A 24,968-nucleotide genomic window follows, 5' to 3' on the forward strand; every position below is an offset into this window, starting at 1 on the left:
CTCTTCCAGCGGAGGGTTCAACCCACCTGAACAGCAGCCCTTCTCTCATCTGATGGTCATCCTCTGTAGGAGCACGTGTGCTTCAATATTAGCAAAGTGCAGGCGGAGAGACTGATGATTTCAGCAGACAAACTTTCCCCTGCAGTGCAAAATTCTGCCGTCTAGTCGTCACTTTTACGCGCGTTTTCACCACATCCTTCCCATGGACCAGGTCTTACTTTGGCTCACAGCAGATGGTGCAGAGAGCCGGTGTGTTTAAAGATCCCTCCAAATAGCGCAGAGAAAGTCAAAATTACTCTGAGAAATGAGTCCAAACTGAGGTGAACCAGATGCAGGTTGGAAACCAAATCCAGAACTGGAGCTTCACTCACAGAAGTCAGGCGATGGTCCCTCCCTGTTCACTTTCAGATAAAGTGCGTCCTTGTTACATGTGCCACCCTCAGGACTCCCAGGACCAATGCGCGCGCCCACAGAAGCAACTTTCAGGAATATAAGTGTTTGTGTGTCGATGCTAAAAACCCAACAGCGACCTCATGTGGAAATTTCAACCAACAGAGAAGATTCCTTTCTGGGAAAGTCTTCCAGAAGTTCCGTTTAGACAACTTTTCTTCCTGGTGCCTGATGATTTCCACATCCAGGATAAATCGTTCATAATGAATCCAAAGCAAAGGTGTCCAGGTTTAGCTGATTGCACGAAGCCAGGATGACCAGACATTTAGATTCACCAAGTCAGGTGAAACTTAGAGAAGTGCGCGCTCGCAGGGTCATTATTAAACCCCCTGGATCTATCAATGACTGGTCAACCATGGCAACGAGAACGGCGTGCTTCTGCCAGTGGTATGGTACTGGTATTAGTCGTAATGGGAGGACTAGAAGCCGAAGAATCCAATGAACAAATTAAAAAAGAAGGGAAATACCGCAATGGTTATAAAGCAAGGAATGCGTGAGAAGTGCACAAAAAGCTCCACACGCACTAATATTCATCTGAAACCATCACAGTTACAACATACATCAGGGGTGGGAAACTCCGGTCCTCTAGGACGCAGTCCTGCAAGTGTTCAGAGTTTCCCTGCTGCAACACACTTGACTCATATCAATGGGTCATTAGCAAACTGGTGCAGTTTGACTTCAAGCTCTTGCTTCATAAGTCTGACAGGTATCAGGATGCGTTGCAGCATCTGTTGAAGTTGCAGGTGAGACTGATCCAGATGTGAGTGAAATGGTGTAAATGTTTGTGTCTGGCTGGACATTAGATGTATTTATCTCCTCTCTTGGACACAAAAACTCTCCAGTATTAAAAATGATTTTATAGGACCGCAGTTATAGGAGAAAGGACACATTACAGCCTAAAGTGTATCACTGTTAAATTCCCAAGCATAGAAGGAGACTCGTTTTGTGTCACATGTCCTTAATATCTCTAGTGTATTGGACTGCTACTACATTTTATTTTAATTTTTTTTTTTTTCAACCAGGGAAAGTGTAATAACACATTCCTATTTACAGTTTCAACCTGTTGGCTAAAAAGCACATTGAAGGATCAATAAATCATCACGCCAAAGTAAAATCCTCCTCAGCTGCCCATTGGGAGAATTTATAGTAAATCCTGTCCCATCGTTAATGTTCAGATAATCACCTCAGATTTAGATAGTGTCCATCAGGGAAGACTTTCCTTGTGATGAGCGCTGATCGGTGCTCGTCACAAGGAAAGCACAGACTTGGTTTAATAGTGTACATCTTGTCATTTTAGATGGTCTGCAAAGCTAACTGGCTTTGTTTAGGCAAAGTGGGCTGTCCCGGTCCATGACTCTGGAGTCTTCCAGACCTCTGCAGTCTGTCAGCACCTGTCACACAACCTCTAATGATCACTTTTAACGCCATAGCTGTGTCAGGAATGTCGCTGTATTTATGAGATTTTAATGATTTTTTTTGTATTATCGGGCAAATTTGCTGATCTAATATGGTGGGCAGACGGTACATCTTCCAGCCTTTTCAAGAGAAAAGACTGGAAGATGTACACAAATGCGAATGACCTTTGACCTACTGAAGGCACGCTTTCGAAGTCTTCACTACTTAAGGGTCAGGCCAGGTGGAACATGGGACTTAATGGTGGCCTGTGCTGTCCTTCACAACGTGGCCATCCTTTAGGTTAATATGCATGCTTTCAGTTTATGTTAAGAATGAACTGTAATGGCAGATGATTCATTGTGATTTTAAATAAATTTGTCATGTTACGATGCATGTGTATATATACTGTAAATACGAGCATGTAGGGAAGTGATTGCATCCAATCACACATCTGTTCATTGGTTGTATCTGGATCTGTCCTGCGTTTGTTTCAGTGTGCAGACATGAGAGGTGTATTATATACAGACCTCTGAATGTTTCTCTATTCTTGTGTTGTGTGAAATCCATTGGTTCAGTGCTTTTTATCTTTTCTATCGATATATCATTGTAAAACATATAAAATATACACGTGGGGTTTTTTTTGTAAATATGTATATATATATATATGTGTGTGTGTGTTACATACACACACAAAAAGTTTGGGAACCCTCGTCAAGGACAGTGTTACTTCATTTTTGCAACAGAGCTCAATAGGTTCGATTGTTCCTCTAGGTTCATGCTACTCTTTGTGTATTTATACAGGATGTGTGTTTTATGTGAAGTCTATCAGAAAAATGTAAAATATCTAGTGGTTGCCAAATCATTTATCCAAAAGCGATTGCAAGTAATGATCATAAGTGTTTAAATAATGACTGTGGGTCCAGTTTAACGTCCACATAATAAACTTCCATGGCAACATGTCAAAATATATCCCCCCCTCCCCTATCCTAGCTTTGGGTGACCAGATCAGGAATAAGTTGAGCCAGGGTGACTAACATATCCCAGCTTAATCTCTTATCTTGGTTTTATACAAAAGGCACGATGATTGACAGTTAATAATTTCATACATTTTCTCAAGACGCCCACAGAGGCTCCTCCAGAGGGTTCAAAGTGAATAATGGGCGTGTTTAACTACCTATATTCACCATCTGAGATAATAACTTCAAAAAACATTTTCAGAGAATTCCGATTTCTAATCATAAACTAGTATATAAAAAGTATATAAAAATAAATAAATATAAATGGGAATATAAATATAAATATAAACATAAATGGAAATAAAATTTCCATCTTTTTTATTTAAATCAGCATCAAGTGTGCTCCACACCGACTGGAGTGATGGTCCTTTTTAATTGTGTCCCCGTTTAAAGGCAGATATAAACCAGAGCATGCACACAGAGTCTGATGGTGAAGATCTGCAGCAGATCAAAGCACGGCGGAAGAAGAACGGAAACATCATCCATCAGCTGAAAACATCTATGTGACCCCACAGATCAGTCAGTTATGACTCCTCATTAAGAAAAAAGGATTTCACAAAAAAATACATGAATAGGATTGAAAATTATAAACAGATTTATGATAACTCTTTAAACATGTACCACATGCTGGTCTCCAGTCTGTTCTTTTATTCAGTAAGCAAATTCACATTTCTGGAGATGGGATTATCTGTATTTAGGAAGCTGGTATTTTATCTGAGTGGAAATACAGGAATGCAGTCAGCAGTGATGGAGACACTCAAAAAAATCCATTTTGACCTGCCTTCGTCAGATGGTGTTAGATAATTGTGATATTTTATGTGTTTGTACAAACATAAAGTTTAACTCTTTAAGGTCCTGGTCTACCATTTGGTAGAAGTAAATTTGCAGTGACTAATGAATTTCTTTGAAAAAAAATGCCTTGAAAACCTGCCTAAGCCATCTCTACCATGTGAAACCAAAACTGTTTATTATTACACTACTTTTTCCACATTTCAACCATTTTACTGTTTCTGCATAATTAACTTCTTTTTTTTTTTTAACATCTCAACCATTTGCTAAAAAAGTTTATTATGTTTATGCATGTCCAAAACAAATGGAAAAAAATACAGAGAAACATTGTTCTCTGGCCTTTTCGCTGGTGTAAAAGTTAAAGGTTATGTTCATGTGCTCTAACAGGAATGTTCTGCAAAGGTTTCCTACATTATAAACAGAACATTAAAGGAACCAACAGGCAACTTCATGACAAGCAAAACAAACTCTAAGTTAACCTTTCAGGAATGCTTCGAGACAAATTTGTGATAGGAAGATACCCAAATAAAAATAACATCATAGTCATAAAAAAGGAGCAGTCTGAGTTGTAGCCAATCAAAGCACTTTATTGCACTGTATAGTGTGACGGTGAGCCAGTAGCAGGCTCTTATAAAAGTGTCATTTAATCTTTTCATCATGTGTACAAAACAAGTCAAACACACCTGTACCGTACAAAATGAACACTATTTACATACAGTATACACACACACGCACACACATCATGCAGTCTCTCTCCCATACATCCCTGAACACGTCCTCCGGGTTTTTTAATGGGATTTCCTCCTGACACACACACACATACACACACACACCGGGACTGAAACATGAGCGCTACGCTGCTACCAACAAACCTAAACTGCTAAGTTAGCCAAACTAGCGCTAAGCAACTTCTGATATGCATAAAGATTTTTTCATGACGATGTAAATGTGGAAGAGAAAGACCATGATGTCAAACAAAGATGAGATGATGATGTCACACATTATTTACCCATAGGCTTGTAAACAAAGTCATTGTTCAGGATTTTTCTTTTTTTCCCAAAACAACATCAAGACTGAGTAAAATGCTTAATCACGACCTGCAGCATCTGCGACAGTCTGATGATTCCCAGAAGTCATTAAACAAGAAGTCCTGGAATAAATCCATATTTTCTTTAAACTCTTCATATAACTCTTTTATCATCTATGTTAAAATCTTATATACCCTCAGTTCATTTGAGGAAATGTTTTGAGTCAGTGCACATCAGGTGGTAGGTGTCGTACCAGAGCCCAGGGAATGTTCTTTATTGGAGATTTTCACTGACAACAGAGAAAGTTTTTTTCTTTTAGCAGATTCTGCTGAGACTGTTTCTCTACTTCAGCTATAATGCTCATATAACGCCTGTCAATGTGAGAAAACTGTTATCTCCTCTTAGGATGTGGCGCCATCTAGCGGCACAGATGACGAATTGCCAAAATCTGAACACTGCGTTAAAAGACTGTAGTAGAGCCACGGTTTGGTTTGTCCCTTCTGAGCCCCTGTAGAAACATGGTTGAGGGCAAGGAAGGTGACCTGCAGTATGTTTTGGTTTATAACCTTCTTTGTCACACATCTGTACACTGATACAAGTACAGATATGAAAATTGTATTGCACTTTTGCCAATAGATCATCATAAAATTTGCACATCAGAAGCTTAAAATCACACAAATATGACTGAGTTTGTAATGATTAAAGCTGGAGTCAGAAGGAGGAACTACTGTCATGAGATAAATTTATACAAGAGGAATCCAGACAGCCAGTAAAGAACATCCTCTGAGTGATTATTGCTACAATAGGAGCTTCTCTATGTAAACTTTATCTGGAGTTCCTTTTGTCCAAACAGTTTTCAGATGTTTCTGCAAATAAAATCTACACTAATGGCAAGGCTGTAGTCACATGGTCCAAAAAATAACAAATTCATGATGTGGAAACAGCAGTAACAGATTTTTTTTTTTTTTTTTTTTGCTAATTAAAAATCTAAATTAACATCAAACAGATCGGCTTTATGTATTTCAACAAAATCTTTAATAATAAAACTTGGCATATTTAGGATTTTTGTGCGTTGTTAAATATCTTTTTTTTTTTTTTTTCCTTAACACAATGCCTTGTTTAGCTGAAAAAAAATAAATTGTTTGTTGTTTATGGTGCTTTGACAGCCACTGGTCAAATATAAATCCACTGCAGCAACATCTGGAGGCTGTTATCACCAAAATGTAGCTTCTTTAGACTCCATTTACATAATGATAATAGTTATATTTCTTCTATATATTCACACAGTGCACTCTGCTTGACAAGATGCTTTGGGACTGAATTTCACTGACCAGGAATTCAGTAAAGAAAGTGAAAAATTGGTTAACTGGCAATAATGAAGTGTTTTTATTCTCCATCTGGAAATCTGTAGCACTTTTACTTGATATGAACCACTTTTACTGAGACAACACACAATGGTCTCCTTTTTGTGGTCTTTTTTTCTTTTTTGCCAGAAAAGTCACAAGAAGAAAAAAAATGCTTTTGTCCTGAACCGTTTTCAGGTTCAAGAAGGTTCTAGGACGAAACAAAACACTGAAAACACACACTGATGTTGGTTTTCAGTGGGTTTCTTCCTGCTCCATAAAACGGTTTATCTTTGATCATCTCAGGATAAAATCTGCTTTTAAAATGTCCCCGTCACACATCAACACAGATAAACAAGCATACGTTCACACACACATACAAACACGTAGAGTGCGGGTGGAGAGAGCTGCATATAGGGGCTACTACACCTCATTGTGTTTTAGGATCCACCCCATATAGATTATTATATTTATGTACATTATTTATATTTTTACAATAATCTGGATGCCCCTGTTCTAATTGAAATAATACCACGAATCTGGGATTTTGTTTCGACCAGTAAAACATGTTGACAGGTACGGTTTCTAGTACTCTGGTTCTACTTCAACCTCCTAAAAGCTCTGAAAGACAACACGCGGTGTGACAACCGGAGCTGTGGCCCCGAACACAGTGTTCCTCTAAGGCTTCCTGCAGCGACAAGCTCCTGGTAACGGTTACGAGATCGAGCGAGGGTGTTTTACCGAGCAGTAAGTCAATCACTCAATGAGCCAATCAACCAACCGGCACAACACGAATTTAAAGAAAACGGACGACTGACGACCACACCATATGCAGGTTCAAAAATACAGTACATCTTGATTTTGAGAAATAAATGAACAACAACCGCAATATGCACAGCATACAAAAGCATGCTCGCTCTCGCTCACACACACACACACACACACACACACACACACACACACACACACACACACACATACAGAGAAACACAAGCGCAGTCAGGCTACATGTTGTAGGCCACATAGATGGGGTCCAGCTGGTCTTGTAAGAAGCCATCGCGGAGGTGCATGCGCTGTTTCTCGCCACGGGAGTTGATGGGGATGACACCGATGTCTGTCACCACGACAACACCCACGATCAGGTAGTGCTCCTCCAGCACTGCCTTGGTCACCATGGGAACCAGGTCCAGGGCTTCCTGCTCGGAGCCCTCCAGCTCCACCACCACCACCAGCAGGTTGGTCCAGGTGAAGACGGCACTGATGAGGACAGAGCATCACTTTTGACATCGATATGACTTCTGAAGTTAAATCTGTGTGAAACTGGACTTTTATCGCCAAACAGGAAGATGTTTAGGACGTTAATTTAATGATAAAATAAACCCACCACTCCATTATGCTCTTGTGTGCGCGGATGACGGAGGTCTCGATGTCGATGGGATGGTACCTCATCCCTCGCAGCTCCATGGCCTCCTCCAGTGCCCCCACCACAAACAGGGCGTCATGCCTCTCTGCTCACAAAGACAAACAGAAAAATCAGTTCTGGCTTTGGCATCAGCAGATAGAGGAAACTTCAGAGACAGAGGCATCATCACCTCCGTTGGCATCGGTAAGCTCAGTGCGGCGCAGGAAGCCCAAGTAACCTGTCCTGGCCCAGACCGTCTGGGTGTCACCAAAGCTGAGCCGGGAACTGAAGTGGTCCGACTGAAGGACCTCCTCGCCGTAGCCACTGTAGTAGCCGCTGCCATTATGAGCGCTGTGGACCCAGATCTGCAGGGGGAGCAAAAATACCCATGAACACATTTTTAAAAACACCTAAATAAAATTTATGTTACAAATATAAACGATAAAATATGGTAAAGACAGTAAAAAGATAAAATGAAGGAAAGGATGTTAAGCACATGAAACATGAAAAAACTAAACAAAATAAGAGGAAAGTAGAGTGACTGGTAGAAAAACAAAAGGAAAGAACTAAAAATAAAAGTAAAGACTTTGTTTCTGTCAACCTCTCCAAGATGAGAGTCTCCCAGCGGTCCTTTGGTTTCTGGGTTGGCGATGATGATACGAACTCCAGGAAGTATCTGTGTGTTTGTGGGGTTGGGTTGGGGGGGGGGGGGATTTAAAAAAAAAAAAAAAAGAAAAAAGAAAAAAGGTTGCTATGGTTACTAGTTCATTCTGAATCACACCTTTGAAATAGATGCAGCTGTTTACATTGAACAAATACTTTATTTTCACCTACATGGACTTTCATGACTGATATCACCATTAGATTTTTCCTCTAACACAACAAACAGTAAAACCTCATGTTCTACTGGTTAACTTGGAAACATTTTTCTTCTTCCTCCTCCTCCTCCCACACACAATGAGTCAAAATCAACAGCACACTGATCGATAACCGGCCCCCAAGCATGACGTCCTGCCTTTGTGTGTCAGTGTGGGGGAAGATCACATGTGACCAACTTTCAATGCTCAAAGTTAAGTTCAACAGTTTAACGTGCTTCACTTTCCTCACAGATCAGAGCTCCTTTTGAAACAACGCAACTTGATAAGCGGCAAGTTTCTGCCATCTGTTTAATGACTTGTTTAGGAAAATGTAATTGTTTTTGCTCAGATGTAAGATGTATAAAATGATTCAGTTGTATGCATGTTTGGTTCATTCATCTGATAGTCTGGAATTTATTTGTTGAATTCAACAGCATTTATTATCAAGTTGCATTAAAGAAGTCAGGAAATCCCAGAAGCCAGCAGGATGCCATCATCACAAACGCTGCACCAAATTAATGGAGATAAACAACATTTCATGGCTGACAAATTTCAGTCTGAAATTGCTGACCATCACTTTTATCTATGATACGAAATGTAATGATGAAACTGGAGGTGAGGAATAAGCTGAATAACGACAGCTGTCAACAAATCAAAATACTCCTGGAAGAGATAATGAACTCCAAACTACACTTCAATTGGTTTCTCACTTCTAATGTGCTTTAAACAAAGTATTTGCTGAATAAATGTAATACAAACAAGAAGAAATGTGCTGTATTAGCCATCTTGGTAAATGATGCAGTCTAACAGCATTCACACTTGCTTCATACACGACTGACACTTTTAGAACATGATTATTGTCAGTAAAATTGAACCAATAAACAAAAACGGTCATGTCTGTTTCTCCCCCTCAGACTGCCTGTTACACATTTAGCCACTGCGTACTGGTGCGAGTCATCCTGCCAACCTCTGTGATGGAGTACACTGGGATTGCACAAACTCTGTAATGAGACTGAAATGAGTGCTGCTCGGCCATTACATAAGAAGTGTGTAATTTGCTCCTGATTAAAACTGGAGATTTGAGACACCACAGGAAGACTCAGTATTTATTGAAGGATAAAAAAGACCAAATTGTTTTTTTCCCTGTGTTTGTATGGCTACTGGAAGGACAGAGTGGTGAGAGGTGGATGAAATCCTTACATGTCATCAAAAAAGTAATTAATAAGTAATTAAAAAAAGATAACTAAGGAAAACATTAGGATACCAGATTAAAGTACAATATGCAAAAATAAACAGGATACGAAACCACTATGTCAGAGTATAAGCGATCAGCCAGTTGCCATGGTTACTAGGCTCTGCCTCCTGCTTATGGTTACTAGGCTCTGCCTCCTGCTTTTAGAGGAAGAGCTGAAGCACAGCAGAGAGTGAAGTGGACAACACAAGACAAGATGTTTACACTTATAGTAGTGATGCACTTGGTTTTTTAAATAATATCTGAAAAAGTATACACTTTACATGATCAGACTTTGCATGTGCAACTGAACCGAGAATCTCCATCGCATGGTGTGGATTTATATTAATGTTACCCGTCAGCATTTTTGATGGAAAATATATGTTAATGTTTTATTTTTGCAGATATAAACTTGCATCATTACTTCTGTAATGAGGCTTATTTCTAATGATCTTAGGAAACTTGAGTCCTCCACATATTTCTGCAAATGTAGGGAATATTTAGGGTTTTGTTTCCAAGATGCAAAACTTCAATGAGCGAACATCCAGCATCCCTGCGTTTGTTATGTTAAATCTGGCAGAGGAACAAAGAAAAAACCAGCTGTCCTTCCACTCAAGAATGATGACAGAAATGGACGTGATCAAGAGGCAGATAGATGCTGCTCATCCTAAACCACCACGACAGCTGCTGTCTTTAAACCTGTTCTAAAAATAAACTCGCTTCACTGGACTTTATCGAGTGTGAACAAGCTCTCCACCCCAGGTTAGGATGTTTCTTCTGTTTCTTCATCTGTCAGTCTTTGATTAGTAGTTTATACCTTATTTTCTCTTCTATTCTCTTTAGATCAAAAAATGCATAATTTCAGTCTGATAACAACACAAATCCTTCTATTTTACTTAACTGCTTAGTTGGAGTCGACACACGCTCACACTCAATACTAACAGGCATGTGTTTGGACAGTGGGAGGAAGCTGGAGTACTGGGAGAGAACATGTAAACTCCACACAGAAAGGCCAAAGTTCAAACCTCCTCCCAGCTGAAACCATCTTTCTGGTTTTTTTAAGATAAACAATTTTAATCAAACAGTCCTCTAATGGTTGGCAAGAATGTACATAGTAAAAAATACTGCTTTATTTTTATATTATGGCTTCAATGAGCAGAAAGAAATTGCACACATAACTGCAGTCACACGATTACCGTCATCACCACTAAACAAACTTGTGTCTGACTCCAGGGTATCTGCACGAATCTCAGCTTCTCTGTCAGATAAGCACAGATGGAGGAAAGTCACCTTTGACTAAATCTAGTCAGCCAGTTAGCAAATCTATGGAGCAGCATTAATACATATATGGCCTCTTTATCTGTTGTGAAGCCTCGGCGAGCTGGAAGGACGGGGACAGTTTTTATACGCCCTTCTAAGAAAAAAGAAAGAATTTAGGCAAATATGAATAATTTTTCTTTAGGCAAAATAAAGGAAACTGGACACAAACCTACACAAACTGTTAGTAATCTACAAGAAAATTTAACTCAAGTTAAAAAAAAAAGCCAACAATAACGTGGTCACAAAATCATATGCTCCTATGGTCACGCCAGCCGACATCATTAACCAAATAACCTGACCACCTGCCCAGACATGACATAGGTACTTCTCCCGATCATCAAAGTGTCCAAAAAGCCACTTCCGTCACCACGAGGTGTCTTAATAATAGACTTAAAACATAAATCACTGTTGCTCATAATTTACATGACAGCCATGTCTGATCAAAAGGAAATGAAATACACATAAATGGCTGATTGGCAGATCTGTATTCACTCTAAACAGAGCAGTGAAGGAGTGACTATTTATTTATCTGTTAGGTTAAAATGTGATGAATCTGTGGTTTGATCAACCTGCTGCTCCTCTTCTCACAGACCACCACTAGCTGCTTTGAGAATGACTGCAGTCTCTGCAGGCAGCAGTCTAAAGCCTCGTATAGCCTCATGCTTCTCCTCCACTGCAGCTGCTTCTTTACACACAGAGGAGAACCATTTCAGACTTTTCTCATTTTTGGTTTCATGACTAAGGAGCAAAATGTTGTATCTGTTCTAAGTGCTGAATATTAGCTTTTAATGAGCTTCACTGGGTGACATTAATGGAGCTGAAGTGTGCTGAGATCGACAGTAAACTGAATTTAAGAGAAACTAAAACTGGGGAAATTTCTTAGATCTGCAGTTCTGCAGTGTTAATAATGGAAGAAGCAGCTTTCTTAACTATGTTTTGGAGTTTCCTCTCCCACATACTCACAGACAGAGAGGGAGGATGAACACTGAAGGCTCAGCGTTGACTCAAACCTGCTGTGTGTTGTGACTCACTGAATGTGGGAGGACATGCAATTAAAGCAGAGGAAACATCCTGAAAGGTGCTGTCAGTCACTTTTCACTCTAACATCTTAAGAATGTCCTGATTTATTTGGTATTTAAGACTTTAACAACTTGCTGTTCCCAAGCAGAGTCCAGAGCAAATCAGGTGTGTTTAAACTGATGTCTAGTTTAATCCACTCACCTTTCCAGACTCCATTAAGGGCAGGCTGTGAGGGGAACCTCTCTCCACTAACCGAACCCTGGCAGAGACAAAGGTTGACACGTCAAACTTTTCTACACCGAGGAGAGAAAACCAAAGCTGACAAGACCAACTCACAGACTGTCGTACCTGTCATGGCGCAGTGCTCTCATGTCCACGTACACCGTGGTGGGGTCTGGTCCAGAGGTGCCCTGCAGACAGTCACGATGGAGACAGTTTATTTAAACAGTTTCTGAGTTTTCCAGCTTTTTTTTTCCACAGAAGAATGAGTCTTAAGAATATATATATATATATATATATATATATATTTCAACCTGTAGACAGATGGCCAGGTTCACTCTGCAGCCGAAGGCCGTGCTAACAGATCGCGGGTGAAGGCCGAGGTCTTTGAAGAGCTTAGAAAAGGAGTGTGTAAGTGACATCCGGGGCCTCTCCTCGGCCACGACCACACAGGCCCGAACTCGGGACAGGTCCAGACCTCGAGCCTGGATGAAAGATGTAAAGATAACAAAATATTTAAAATCCTTTATTCTTTTTAATGCTTTAAAGCGTATTGTTCTCTCTTTTATTTGTACATTTAATTCCTTTTTTTTTTAAAATCTCAAGTCCCGTTCAGTTCTGAGAAATCCAAAAAGCTGTATCTGAAATCTCCTAAAGGTAAGAGAGCTCTGCTCCTGCTTCTCGATCTGCAAATAAACTGTTCTTTAAGGAAAAAGTCAGTAATAAAGAACATTTCAACTCCTCACTCTGTGTTCAGTCTCCATGGAGACTTAAAGACAGATAATGACTAAAATTAACTCTGCCGCATGTATCGGTGAACCATCAGAGGCATGTGTGTGTTACTCCAGCTCTCAGACGGTGCCTCCGGCTGAGCAGATGGAGACAGAGTTTATTACCACTGAACCAGAGGACAGACGCCTCCTGAAGAGGATGATGAAGCGAGTTAGATAGCAGCAGACTCTGTAGCGCTGCTGTCTCTGGGACTCAGGCTGTGGGTTTATGTGGCATTTTACATTTAGACTTCAGTCAACCTGTGCTGATGCATTCTGGGTAAAATGACAACACAGATCACCAACAAGGATCTCAGTGGGGGACTTTTCAGGACAGGATCAGGAGAAAATATGTTGTTTTTAATTCGCCATGGAGTCAAACTGTCTTTCATTCAGTTAAATATCTTTAGATGGCACCACTTTCTTACATAATTAAACCTGAGGTCATCTCCTGCAGTCAACATGAGTCCATATAAGACAGGAGAGTTACCAGAAAGATTTCAATAATGTGGTTAAATAACAGCATTTAGTTTTATGTCAAATGTTTCTAACGTTTCATTCAGAAACACCTGAGAAAGTTTTGCATGCTCACGACTGGAACATCATCAAGTGGGATATAATAACACATTCATCGTCAGTTTTCTCTCATGTCTCATCAACTTCAAAGTTCATATGAGTGTACCAGGCTATTTGTGGTTGTGTAAAACCCAGCAGCACTGCGTGGAATATGTTACATTTTTACATATGGCTGGTTTCACACTCTTGTAAGTTTCTTTGTAATTGCAGTTCTCCTATGCAGTTGCCACAAGATTAAAGGGAAAGGAAAGTTTATTTGCATAGACACGTCATGTACAAGACAATTCAAAGTGCTTTACATAAAACATTACAAGAATAACAACAACAAATCTGTGCAAGGCCAAATACTGAAACAAGGATTAGTAGAACCGATGTGTGTGGCATGCCGACCTTGAGTGCTTCTGTCTGCAGACCGAGTCCTTTGGTGCAGAGCTCCATGACGCTGTAGGAGCAGAAGGTGTCTCGCACCCTCAGCTGGCTGACAGCCAGCAGCCACAGTGCCGGGTTGGACTCCAGCTCCACTGGTGGGATCAGGATGGACTGGTGGCCAGAGTAAACACTGCAAACAACACAAACATTTTCTTTGCATGTGTCTCTGACAGTGGAACATAATTAAAACATAAAGTTTCCTGTAACAGTGTTGAAGCATTTTGCCTACTAATCATGAAATGTAGGAAATGATGAATTAACAAAACTAACTGCACTTCATATAACTATCCAATCATGTGAGGATTGGGATATATGTCCCAGAAAACCTTCAGAGCCAAAGCCACAGGGTCATATCTCATAACAAGCAGCCGCCAACTTCAGAATTTATGGAGAGAAGTAAGGAGACGTGCAAACTCGAGGATTTAGGGTTTGCAGACCTGTAAGGTTCATATGAGGAGCTTCAACTCAGCTCTTCCTATTTATGAGCTTTTTTATGTAGGTAAATTATAATCTGAGGGATCTGGCTTTTTTTTCCCTTTTATTCTGCTTGTCAGTATCATACAAATTCAGATTTTAAGGCTACAGTAAAAATAAAACATATTCAAATAATGGTTTATTTTGTTACTTTAAAGTATCTTTGTTGATGTCTACTTGAACACAGAAATCAAAATCAAAACCCCCTAAATAACATGCAGTGATACTGAGTTAAGAGATGTTAAATCTTTCTGCTCGTGTTTTTGGAGCTGCAGCTTCAGCAACACTTAAAATGAACATCCCAACATCAGCTGCTTGGAGGTTTAATGCAAAAGTTTCACATTGAATCACTGAAAACTTCATTATTGGTGTCAAAATAAGTGGCGGCACATATAAGGGTTTGACCAACCTGCAGAGACACCAGAGGACAAAGCCGAGGCCACAGTAGGGATCCAGACAGATGGCTACCTCTCTGGACGGGTACAGCTCGCACTGCAGCTTCACCGAGCGACAGAAGGCTCCAACTGCATTATGGGACATCTGAACAGCAGAAGGGAATGACAGAGAGACAGAACAACATACACACACAGACGAACAAGGAACAAAGTAGAAAAAGTGACATTTAGTTTTACACAAACACTTCCGTTGATTTGTGTGTTTTTGAGCTTAATGTGTTTTTTTCCTCTGCTCATGTTGCTGCCTTTCCCTCTCGAGAGGAAAAATAATTAACGAAGGAGGAGGAAAGCAGGCCCTGGTGACAGTGTGGTGGGGTGGACAGGATTAACGCTGAGCTGACCTGAACTCCGGCCAGCATGCCAGTCGTTGACACACTGAAGTCCAGATAGGCCAGCCCGTCGGGGTTGGTGGGCTTATGGAGAGCTGGAGGCTTTTTCTTTGGCAGGTCATCTGGAGTACAAACACACACACACATATTTATTTCATTACATTTAAGAGAGCAGTCTGTTGGGTTTTATCCGTTTCAGCAAGCCTGACCTGCAGCTGAACCTACAGAGTCACTCTGGCACCTCGGAGAGGAAACCAGAATATTCTGATGTAGCAGCTCACATGCTCCACTTTCTTTACTGGCAGCAGCTCATTAAAACACACGTCTTGTCATGTTATTAGTTTTTCCCTCATTGTCGATAAAACCCACGAAAAGACACACACCAATCGTTTCTCTGATGATCATATTTTCTGTGTGTTTATTCAAAGGCTGATGCAGTTTATTGCTCTGTGCTGCAGGGCTCCATTCTGGTCTGAAATTACTAAAAATCAATGACTCACTCTGGTAGCAGGTTCCTTTATAACCATGAAAACACACACTGTACTTTAATTTCACTACATCATCGACATCCACAGTCGTGAAACAAGCAAACCAGTGTCAAATGTGTGTTATTGCCTTGCTGAAAAAAACTCAAATAAAAAAACAAATTTTTTTCAAAATTAAGAAATCCTCTCTATTTCTTTGGAGGACTTTCCGGTGTGAGATGCGGTTTATTTAGTGGAAGAAAAATCATAAAACCTCTTGGCTCTGTACTGAATTCCTCTTAAGAGATAAAAAAAAAGATGACATGTCTTGTACATCTTCATGCAGTAAATAAGCATTTGTAGCTGTAAAAAAGGTGTTAATTATTGAATTCTGCCATTTCTATGGTAACGCTGAAGATGTAGCAGTGGCAGGGCTGAATGAAAGGATGAATGTCTCTATGCATGTGTGGACACAGTACCAGTGTCCAGGACAGGTGGCCAGTTTCTAATGTCCACAGTGGCCATGGCCTCCTTGGAGCGCAGCAGCTTGCAGATGACCGCTGTGGTCATCACGCAGGCTGAATGGCTGACCTGCAAGATGCAAACAGGACAGAAAGAGAGGAGGAACTTTGCATTGAAAGAGGTCATGTTTAGAGCATAATATGGATACTTATTTGTAACTTAGGAGGGAAGGTCATCATCAGGTCATCATTAAACATAGTTACATAATGCCTGTCTAAAGGCCAGTCTTGCATATTATTACTGTTTTTATGTGGTGCCACACAAGCCACTTGGCTTGAATTCAGCTACACTCATTAAACTCTGGAATTAGTTGGCAGCAAAGTCTGCATTCGCTGCTTGAAAACTGGAAGTCTGATTGGCGAATGAAGGACAGTTTTAAAGCTCTTTTTTGGATGTTGCTCCCTTTTGTTCCATTCTGCCAAGATGGTCCCAAACCGCATCAGTAAGGTTGACGCTACCTGTGGAGAGGATTCACCATAAGACCTGCCATTACTGGCATTCAGTCCAGTTCTCCCCCATTTCCCTTCCTTAAGAACCAGGAGGAGTTCCACTGCACCGCTCCTCTATCAGGTCTTTGATGGAGTTTTCCCATTATCTACTTAACATCATTGTGAGATACTTAAAATCTGCAGAAGATGGTCTTTTTAAACACCGACACTTTGTCTGTTCTCCTCCACTTGTCCAGTTTCTTCAAATGTTTTAAAGGACACACTGCGCTGCATGCTGAGAAATGCCGAATTTTCACGTAACACCTCTCTGAGAATACTGTTTCATGTCTGTAAAACTTTTATCTTCATTTTCATCAATGTCTACCTGAGAGGTTGCTGGTAAAAACTGTCTACAGATCCAATTTAAAGTTGGATCTTTCTTTTTGTCAGCTATGCGTCAACACAACACTGGTTCATGTGGCTGAACACTTGGCTAAAAACATTCAAGCTCAAAGACTGAAGAAATTTGAGTAAAAAACGAGTCATTTTCCAAAGAAACCTTCTCACAGACCTTCTGAAAGCCTGAAGAACTATTAAAGACTGCATTAATAAAAGATTGCAAGAAATTATGGCTGCTTAAAGGTAAAATATAAAGATATGAATGCTGGCTCCTCCAGTACAAAATGAGAGTCTGACCTCAACGATCATCTTGACGGTGGGCAGGGTGGTGGCGATGTTCTGAGGATGAGGTGGTCGGACTGTGATGGGAACACAGCCAGCATACAGGCAGCCATAGAACGCTGCAATTAGATCTATACCTGCAGGATGAAGACAAAGACAGACAGGGACAGGTGTCTTAGTTAGGACTTCTATGTTTTGTAAACAAAATGTTTTAACATGTGCATCAGTTCTGACCTGGAGGGTAGACCAGAGCAACATGGTCTCCTTCCTGCAAGCCTCCTCTCTCCATCAGCAGAGCCGCCACTCGCTCTGCCCTCTTATGCAGCTGCAGACAGGTGAGGGAGCTGGACACTGCCCCCTAGAGGATGGGAGAAACACGATAGATGTTGCGGAAGAAATGTTTTGTCATAAATGATTAGATGTGGTATAGCCTACTTTTATGTGGCACGAGTTATGACCATGGTCAGAAGTAGGGCTGTGATGGGGTTTTGTCCCGATTCGATTCTATTGCAATTTTTTGGGTGCCGATTTGATTTAAATTGCGATTCTCACAATTCTTCCATATTAATGATTTTTGTAGATTAAAAAAATAATAATAATAATGTCGCTCTTCATTTTTCTTGATTTCAGTTAGGCCAAACAATCATTCTGCTGCTATAATAGAAGGCAAGGTAAAAGATTCATAAAAACGATCAAAATGACAGAAATTTTAGAATGGATCATTTTTACTTATTTGAAAAAAAAAATTTTTTAACAAAAAAAATCGATTTTTAAATTGTCAAACAAAAAAATCCGATATTTTTTAATTAGATTTTCCCACCCCTAATCAGAAGTGTGTGCCGTTACCCGAGAGCTGAGAAGAGTGTAGAGGACATGGTCCGGTGTCGTCTGAGCTCTCCACTGCAAAACCTCTGACAGGAACAGAAACTACGATACAGAGGCATCAGTTATTTTCTATGTGCAACATTTGATCAAAGTCCTGCTAATAATCTCATATGTACCTCAATCTGAAAACTGAAATTCATAGTAAGTAACAACAGGAGTGCTTATGGTGTTTCTATCTGAGTTTTACTGTAACATCACCATGAAAAAATATCTCTTCAAACTGCAAAATTCTTCATTTTAGCCAACGTCAGAGAGAATCTGCAGAGCGTCTATGCATACATCTTCGGTTTATTAGCCATCAGATGGCGCCTGGGAAGATGTGCTTACTCACAGCTGCTGCACAACACAGTATGATTTATTTTTACTACTGAGTCTCCATCTACTCATTAAAGTGGTCTGATCAATATCACACCCTGTGAAAATTAAAAAAAAAAAAAAGTGAAAATATCACAACCTGCTGAGACACAGAATCAGTTTATTGATGAAGCAGCTGAAGCTTTGCTTCATCAGGCAGCTGGAAAGGTGATCAGCTGCTCAGGATGCTTATTGCTACTTTATGATTGTAAATAAATAAAGGCCTACAATGAAGTCTAGATGATTAATTATACAAACTCAGTAAAATTACCAACTTTTCAAATGAGCGTAATTAATTTAAGCAAAAATAAGATTTACTAAGTTTACTAAGAGCTAATTGTTTTTATCTTTTCTTTTCTTTAGAGCCACTAAACATTAGATTTCAGTCAGTAAAAATCAGTAAAAATCATTCGGTTCTAACTGTGTTGTATCTATTTCAAGTAAATGAAATAGATACAACACTGTGCCACTGTTTGTCAAAAAACAAAGTCGTAATTCAGAAGCAGTAGGTGAAACACTAACTTCATCCCATGATTCAATATCTTGTAAAACCTTCTTTACCGACAATAACTTAATGTAATTGTTTTCTGTATGCTAAGGTCAGTTTGTGACATCAGTGAGTGCAGAGAAGTTTATTCCCCCTCTTATTTACAATGCTGCTTCATTTCACTGAGGTTAACCAGCATTTGTCTTGCATTTTGGCTGGATCATTGCTGCAACTTCACTCTTTTATTTTCAGCCATTCTACTGTAGGTTTGCTGCTTGGTCCAGAATCCGGAGCATGACTAAAGTTCAGCGAAGTTTTACCTGTCAGACAGGGGCCTCACATTGGACTCTATAATACTTTGCTACAGAGAGGAGTTAATGCTCAACTAAATGACTGCAGGACATCCAGATCATGTTACTGCAAAACAAGTTCAAATAACCTGCCCTTCCCTACTGTGTGTAGCACAGTAGGTGCTTGTGTTGACATGGTGTGTTTGGTTTTTTGACGTCCTGATGCCCATTATGACAAGTTTTTTGTTTCTCCTGTAACTTTTAATGCTGAATTTGCTGTTACTTACAGCAAATTCAGCATTAAAAGTAACTTACTTCTTCTTTATAGGGATGCTTACACTGACTGGCAATCAGTTAATCAAGTGTATTGATTAACAGCTTTGAACAACTAGTTCAATCTCTTTCTAGTCTCTTTGCCACAGGAAAACAGATTGAAAACTTTTTTGTTTTGATGCAGAACTGAGTCTTCCTTTTTCAGGGGAATATTTTTTATTATCATGATAACACTGAGCGTGTGCTCACTTGGTCGTTGTCATCGGTCTGTCCCAGGTCTCTGCCGCTAGCTTGAGCGATCCTCTTCCCTGACACCAGATTCCCCACCATCACAGAAGCAGGTCCGATCTCTGCAACACAAACACCACATGGTTCAGAAAATGTCCACACAGTCATGACAGACGCTTTGAAACAGAAAAAACACGCTGTGAGTTCAGTCATTCCCATCCAACCTGGCTGTTTCTGCCGTGGTTTGGGCAGGTTGGTGACGCAGGTGTGAGGGCACATCAACACATTGCAGGGGTGTAGCCCCCCCTCCAGGTACAGTTGTTTGATCTCTGATAGATGGATGCCCCCCAGAGGAGTCTTGGGAAGGGTGTTGGCCGGAACTAGAGCCAGACAGAAGACTCCCACCCCATGGATGCTGTCTATAGCCTGAGACAACAGGACAAGAGGTGATATTGTTTAGCTTATTTGTTTTATTCAAGTTTTTAACTTTTTTAAATGTCAAACTAAACGTATTTCTTATTGGCATTAAAGTCCGAATAAAGGTCTTAATCTAAATCTTCTATCTTCTTCTGGGTTAAGTAATTAAAAACTGCAGATTATGGCAGAAACTAAACACAAAAACACCACAAGATTATGAGGATTAAAGGTTAAGAAAAGTCTGCAGTTCTGTTTATTATTACTTAATTTGGGGAGCAAATAATAAAGATGTTACAGTAAATGCTGGACGGTTACTTAGAATAAAATTGCATTATTATCTGACACAAACACTAAACACAAACACTAAACAAACAGCTTTTCTGCAGGACAGCTACCTGCAACACACGGCTCATCCATTGGAAGCTGTCCTCCTCTGTGGAGTCCGGCCTCTGTTCAGCTACCACCACAATCCTCTCGTCTCTCAGGACCGTCACAGAAAACACGGCTATCCTGCAGCGGCAGAGCAGAAACATCCACAGTCCAACCTCACTTTACCTCCCCCGGCATTTCAGCAGCATCATCATTTTCCATGCTCAGCAACAATAAACTTTTTGTTTTTGCATACGGACAATAAAAACTGTTCAGAAACACTAACATAAATCTTTATATGAAGAAAAAAATATGCAGCAGCTTCACGTATGAAATTCCTCCCGTTGGAGTCTGCATTTGGAGTCACATTACAAGGATCTAAAAACAGGTGGGAGAAACTGATGTCGTCACTTCTAGACAGAAACTCCACTACAGAAATATCTCACTGTGTTAGATGCAGGTGAGCTCCTGCTCTCACTTTATTCATTTTGCTGCATGTTTAGATAATGTGTTGCACAATACTACTACTTACTTTACAATTTTGATAACAAAAAAGGTGGGCTGAGTTGCTAGCCGATGATATGTGGGCTCCCCATGTGAGATCAGAAAATATGTTGTATCGGTTTCATGTGAGCAGAAACAGTTTAAACGTTAAACATTACATTTCAGCTGATGCACAAACACAAGGCAACGTGATGAAGATGTTGGATCACTGTCCGACAGACATCCGCTCAACCAACAGCTGATCAAGAATTATAAAAATACCACCGTGTCCCGATGTGTCAGCTAGTATAATTAAATAGTTAATTTCCTTTCTAAAATCCCCCGAGGGAAACAGCAACTCATCATCTGCTTGTGCGTGTGCTCCGTTATCTCTACAATCACTCTGATGTGAAAGTCTAATCTTTCCAAACTGATTTAGTCAAGTATGAACTTTAGGCTCCTTCAAGCCTGATCGTGTAAAAGTGGAGCAGATTATCAGTTTGCTTCAGGAATATACAGAAGATACACACAACCCCCCTCAGGTGCTATTAAAGCTTTGCAAACAGATGGAACTGAAGCTCCAGCACAAATACAAGAAGCTAGAATAGAAATGATCAGAACTGGATTGCAAACACTGTAAACCACAAAGAAGCTGATATTAACTAAAAACAAACAAGCAGCTTTCTTTACGGGGGTTTAACGGGGATTTTGTGTGTTAACAGTTCCTGCAGCTGCTCTACCCCCAAGTGAAAACTTTAAATAGCTCCAGACGACGTCATCAGAGCCTGTCAGGTAAAAGATGAATTTCCTCTTTGTTGGCTGTGGACACAATTAAACCTCACTCCGTTGCCGTGTCTGGGTTTATGCGCTACTGCTTTTCTTTATTAGATTTATAATGTGTGGGATAGTGCTCATTTATCAGCCGGACATTAAATGTGCCAATGCTGGGCCTGGCTGGATCCAGTTGGTTTTATATGGCTGTCAGTGGGAATAATAAAGTATTTGCTCTGCTGTGTGGTCGTCATGTGGCAGGAATATCACAGAATAAATATGGTTGAAGACGTCTGCCGTTCCCTTTCTTGAAACATAAGTAGGAGTCATGCTGACCTGCCCCTGTAGACAAACTTCATGGGCTCCACCGCCAATGCCGTGGCAACGATGTCGTCCGCGTTGTGCCTCCGTCCGCTCACCATGATGAGTCCGTCCATCTTACCGGTGATAAAGACGAGGCCGCCGGGTCCGATGAAGCCCAGCAGACCGGTCCGTACGAAGGCATACTCGCTGATCAGCCCCCCAGTGGAGCTGACCGGGTAAACCTGCGAACACATAGAGAAGATCAGCTGCACAGTTACTATGGCAACCAGCCAGAGCTGGAGCTAAAATAAGATATTTCATTACTCTTTTAACTTCTGAAATCCGACCGATATTGTCATCCTGCTTTTTGCTTTATGAAGTCATAGTGAACCAGATTTCCATCTGGAATATATACAGGCACTCACCTAACTTTGTTTTCTCAGTCATATAAAAACTTTGTTCCGACCACAATTACATAAAAAATCATGCCGCAATTCAGCAACCTTTAAACGGAAATCTTGCTCCGAAAGGTGACAGATACCTATATATATATATATATATATATATATATATATATATATATATACACACACATATATTTATATATGTATGTGTGTGTGTGTTTAACTGTTCACAGTAGCAGTTGTAGCCTTATTTATAGCCTGAAGAAAAAGGAGAGGCAGATAAGTGAGGGCAAAGTGAGACCGTGCAGGGAACACAAGCACCCGAAGAGGTTGGACACATTTTAGTGTTTTTCTCCTTATTGACCTTTTAAAAACAAAACAAACAAAAAAGCAGCCGAGCCACCATTAAAGCAAAATGACATACACTTCTGATCTTAAAACTTCTGACTTGTTTTGATGGCAAAGTGACATCCACTATGTGGATTCCTGGAGTCGTTGCTGCCCTGCAGCACCCAGGACTGGGAGCATTACATGACAGCTACAAAATGAGTTATGCGTCTGCATCACATTGGCGACTTTAGATGCGCACCATCTATTGATTGGAGAGCTCAGACGGAAATGGATGGAAGATCTGAATTAACCTTTGCTGGGAGAAAAAGTCCTAAACTTTGAATCAGTAATTTTCTCACAGTGAAACACAGTGGAAGCCAAAGCTACAAGACTAAAGCAGAAAACTATCAAAGAAAGAGATGTAACATGTTTGTTTTATAATAAATAATGTCACTTTAAAATAAAATCAACTTTATTAAATCACTTCTTCAAAAACAAATGAATGTGATCTGAATGGCTGACATTCAATCATTCTCACTGCACCTTGGCTTTAATTAAACATCCGCTAAACAGTAGAGTAAGGATGTTGCATAATTTCTGGGAATTTTCAGAGGGAATCTTTACAAGGATTACTCAGAAATGAAGGTGTTGAATGCATACATGTATGTCATTATTGTCAGATGGCTTTTACAGTGATCATTTGTGTTGTAGTGGTAATGAAAAGTTACAATCATAAACAAAAATGGAACCTGGTTTTGGCCTCTTCCATCAGCTGCTTACATTATAGGCCTAAGCCCACCTCACCTCAAAAGTACTCTTGGTCATGCCCGTCAGGCCATAGTAGGATGTGCCGGTAGCGATAGAGCAAACGCAGAGTTCACCAATTTCATCTGTCTGGCAGAGCTGAGGGACACCCTCTGGCTTTACCACACACACCAGTCCTGAAGAAAACAGATGGATTCACTTTATTCTTCACACACTAAGAGGATCCCAGCCACTCTTATGTCATTTCTTACCAACCTTTGAGCATAAAACAGGTTTGTTTGAGCTGACAAAAACAGGTTACAACTATAACTGGGTTAAAAACAGACTTGTAAAAGAAAGAAATTATTCCAACTTTCTGACTTTTCTAACTTTTCTATATAAACATTACACATCATGAGGTGAAACTTTTGCTTCCAAACTTTCTCCGTAAAGTTAAAAGATCCATAAAGTTGGTCTTAGTTTAGTTAGATAATCTAACTAAACTAAGATGTAATTCCCATGGTGAACACTTGGTGGTGTGAGTGGACAGCGAGAGGATGTAAGAAGCTGTGGCAGCCAGTGTGTTTGATCAGCAGGGTTTACATGCTCCCTTCTGCAGATTACTCACGTCTTTTTGGATTAAAGGAGAGCAACCTTCACTTACTCATGTGAACGCCATTTACATTCAGTCAGAGTGCTCACTGCACTGCAGCAGAAAACATAGACTTTTACTTTCAGTACTGGATGAACTAACTACATTTTACAACCATCTGCATATTTTCTACGGAAAACAACTGTAATACTGGTATGACTTTCAAAAAACGATTGTGAGTCTGGGTAGGAAATGGGTACTTCTACTGACTTCACTGCAAGTAATTCAATTCAGCTCAACATATGTTGAGATAAATATATATATATATATATATATATATATATATATATATATATATATATATATATATACATATATATATATATATATATATATATATATATATATATATATATATATATATATATATATATGTATATATATATATATATATCGAATTTCCCTTTAGGGTTTAATAAAGTATTTTTCATTTTCATTCATATGAACAAAGAATTGCATTTTAATGCAAGCCCAGTGGGGATGTAGTGCAACAAAGTGTTCTTCAAGATGGCATTTTAGATTTTATATTTAAGATGGATTATTCGCACAAAGACAGATTTGAAGTTTAAAATTATGTGTTTTATACCTAGTCTGATGATCAGCTTTCTTTACAAAGAAATCTGAACAAAATACCACAAAGTGAACATGCTGGAAGAGTCATTGTAGTCTTTACTGGTTGATACTACTGAGGTGACGATACCATGGTTTACGTCCTCATACAGGATGCTGTAAGACTTCAGTATCGGGGGAGTGATGAGTCAGGTTGTTATTTTCACACAT

The 24,968-nt window shown here is 39.9% G+C and overlaps 1 protein-coding gene across 1 annotated transcript in view; it reads right to left on the bottom strand.

Annotated features, from left to right (window-relative positions):
• Window positions 1-6,594: 6,594 nt before the first annotated feature.
• The window catches only part of LOC306770765 (disco-interacting protein 2 homolog C-like), a 62,231-nt gene continuing 43,857 nt past the window's right edge, over window positions 6,595-24,968 (bottom strand). Inside the window, exons 20-38 of the mRNA XM_079259693.1 lie at window positions 23,597-23,733; window positions 22,092-22,300; window positions 20,528-20,642; window positions 19,940-20,141; window positions 19,722-19,837; window positions 18,045-18,125; window positions 17,433-17,556; window positions 17,214-17,335; window positions 16,047-16,158; window positions 15,116-15,225; window positions 14,729-14,859; window positions 13,807-13,975; window positions 12,385-12,555; window positions 12,200-12,261; window positions 12,053-12,110; window positions 8,025-8,099; window positions 7,614-7,788; window positions 7,406-7,529; window positions 6,595-7,278 (exon numbers count right to left, since the gene is read on the bottom strand). Coding sequence (XP_079115819.1) covers window positions 7,026-7,278; window positions 7,406-7,529; window positions 7,614-7,788; window positions 8,025-8,099; window positions 12,053-12,110; window positions 12,200-12,261; window positions 12,385-12,555; window positions 13,807-13,975; window positions 14,729-14,859; window positions 15,116-15,225; window positions 16,047-16,158; window positions 17,214-17,335; window positions 17,433-17,556; window positions 18,045-18,125; window positions 19,722-19,837; window positions 19,940-20,141; window positions 20,528-20,642; window positions 22,092-22,300; window positions 23,597-23,733 — 2,546 coding nt within the window. The 3' untranslated portion in view covers window positions 6,595-7,025. The remainder of the gene's footprint in view (window positions 7,279-7,405; window positions 7,530-7,613; window positions 7,789-8,024; window positions 8,100-12,052; window positions 12,111-12,199; window positions 12,262-12,384; window positions 12,556-13,806; window positions 13,976-14,728; window positions 14,860-15,115; window positions 15,226-16,046; window positions 16,159-17,213; window positions 17,336-17,432; window positions 17,557-18,044; window positions 18,126-19,721; window positions 19,838-19,939; window positions 20,142-20,527; window positions 20,643-22,091; window positions 22,301-23,596; window positions 23,734-24,968) is intronic.

Source organism: Telmatherina bonti, assembly GCF_933228915.1.
Source record: "Telmatherina bonti genome assembly, chromosome: 20".
NCBI lineage: Eukaryota > Metazoa > Chordata > Actinopteri > Atheriniformes > Telmatherinidae > Telmatherina > Telmatherina bonti.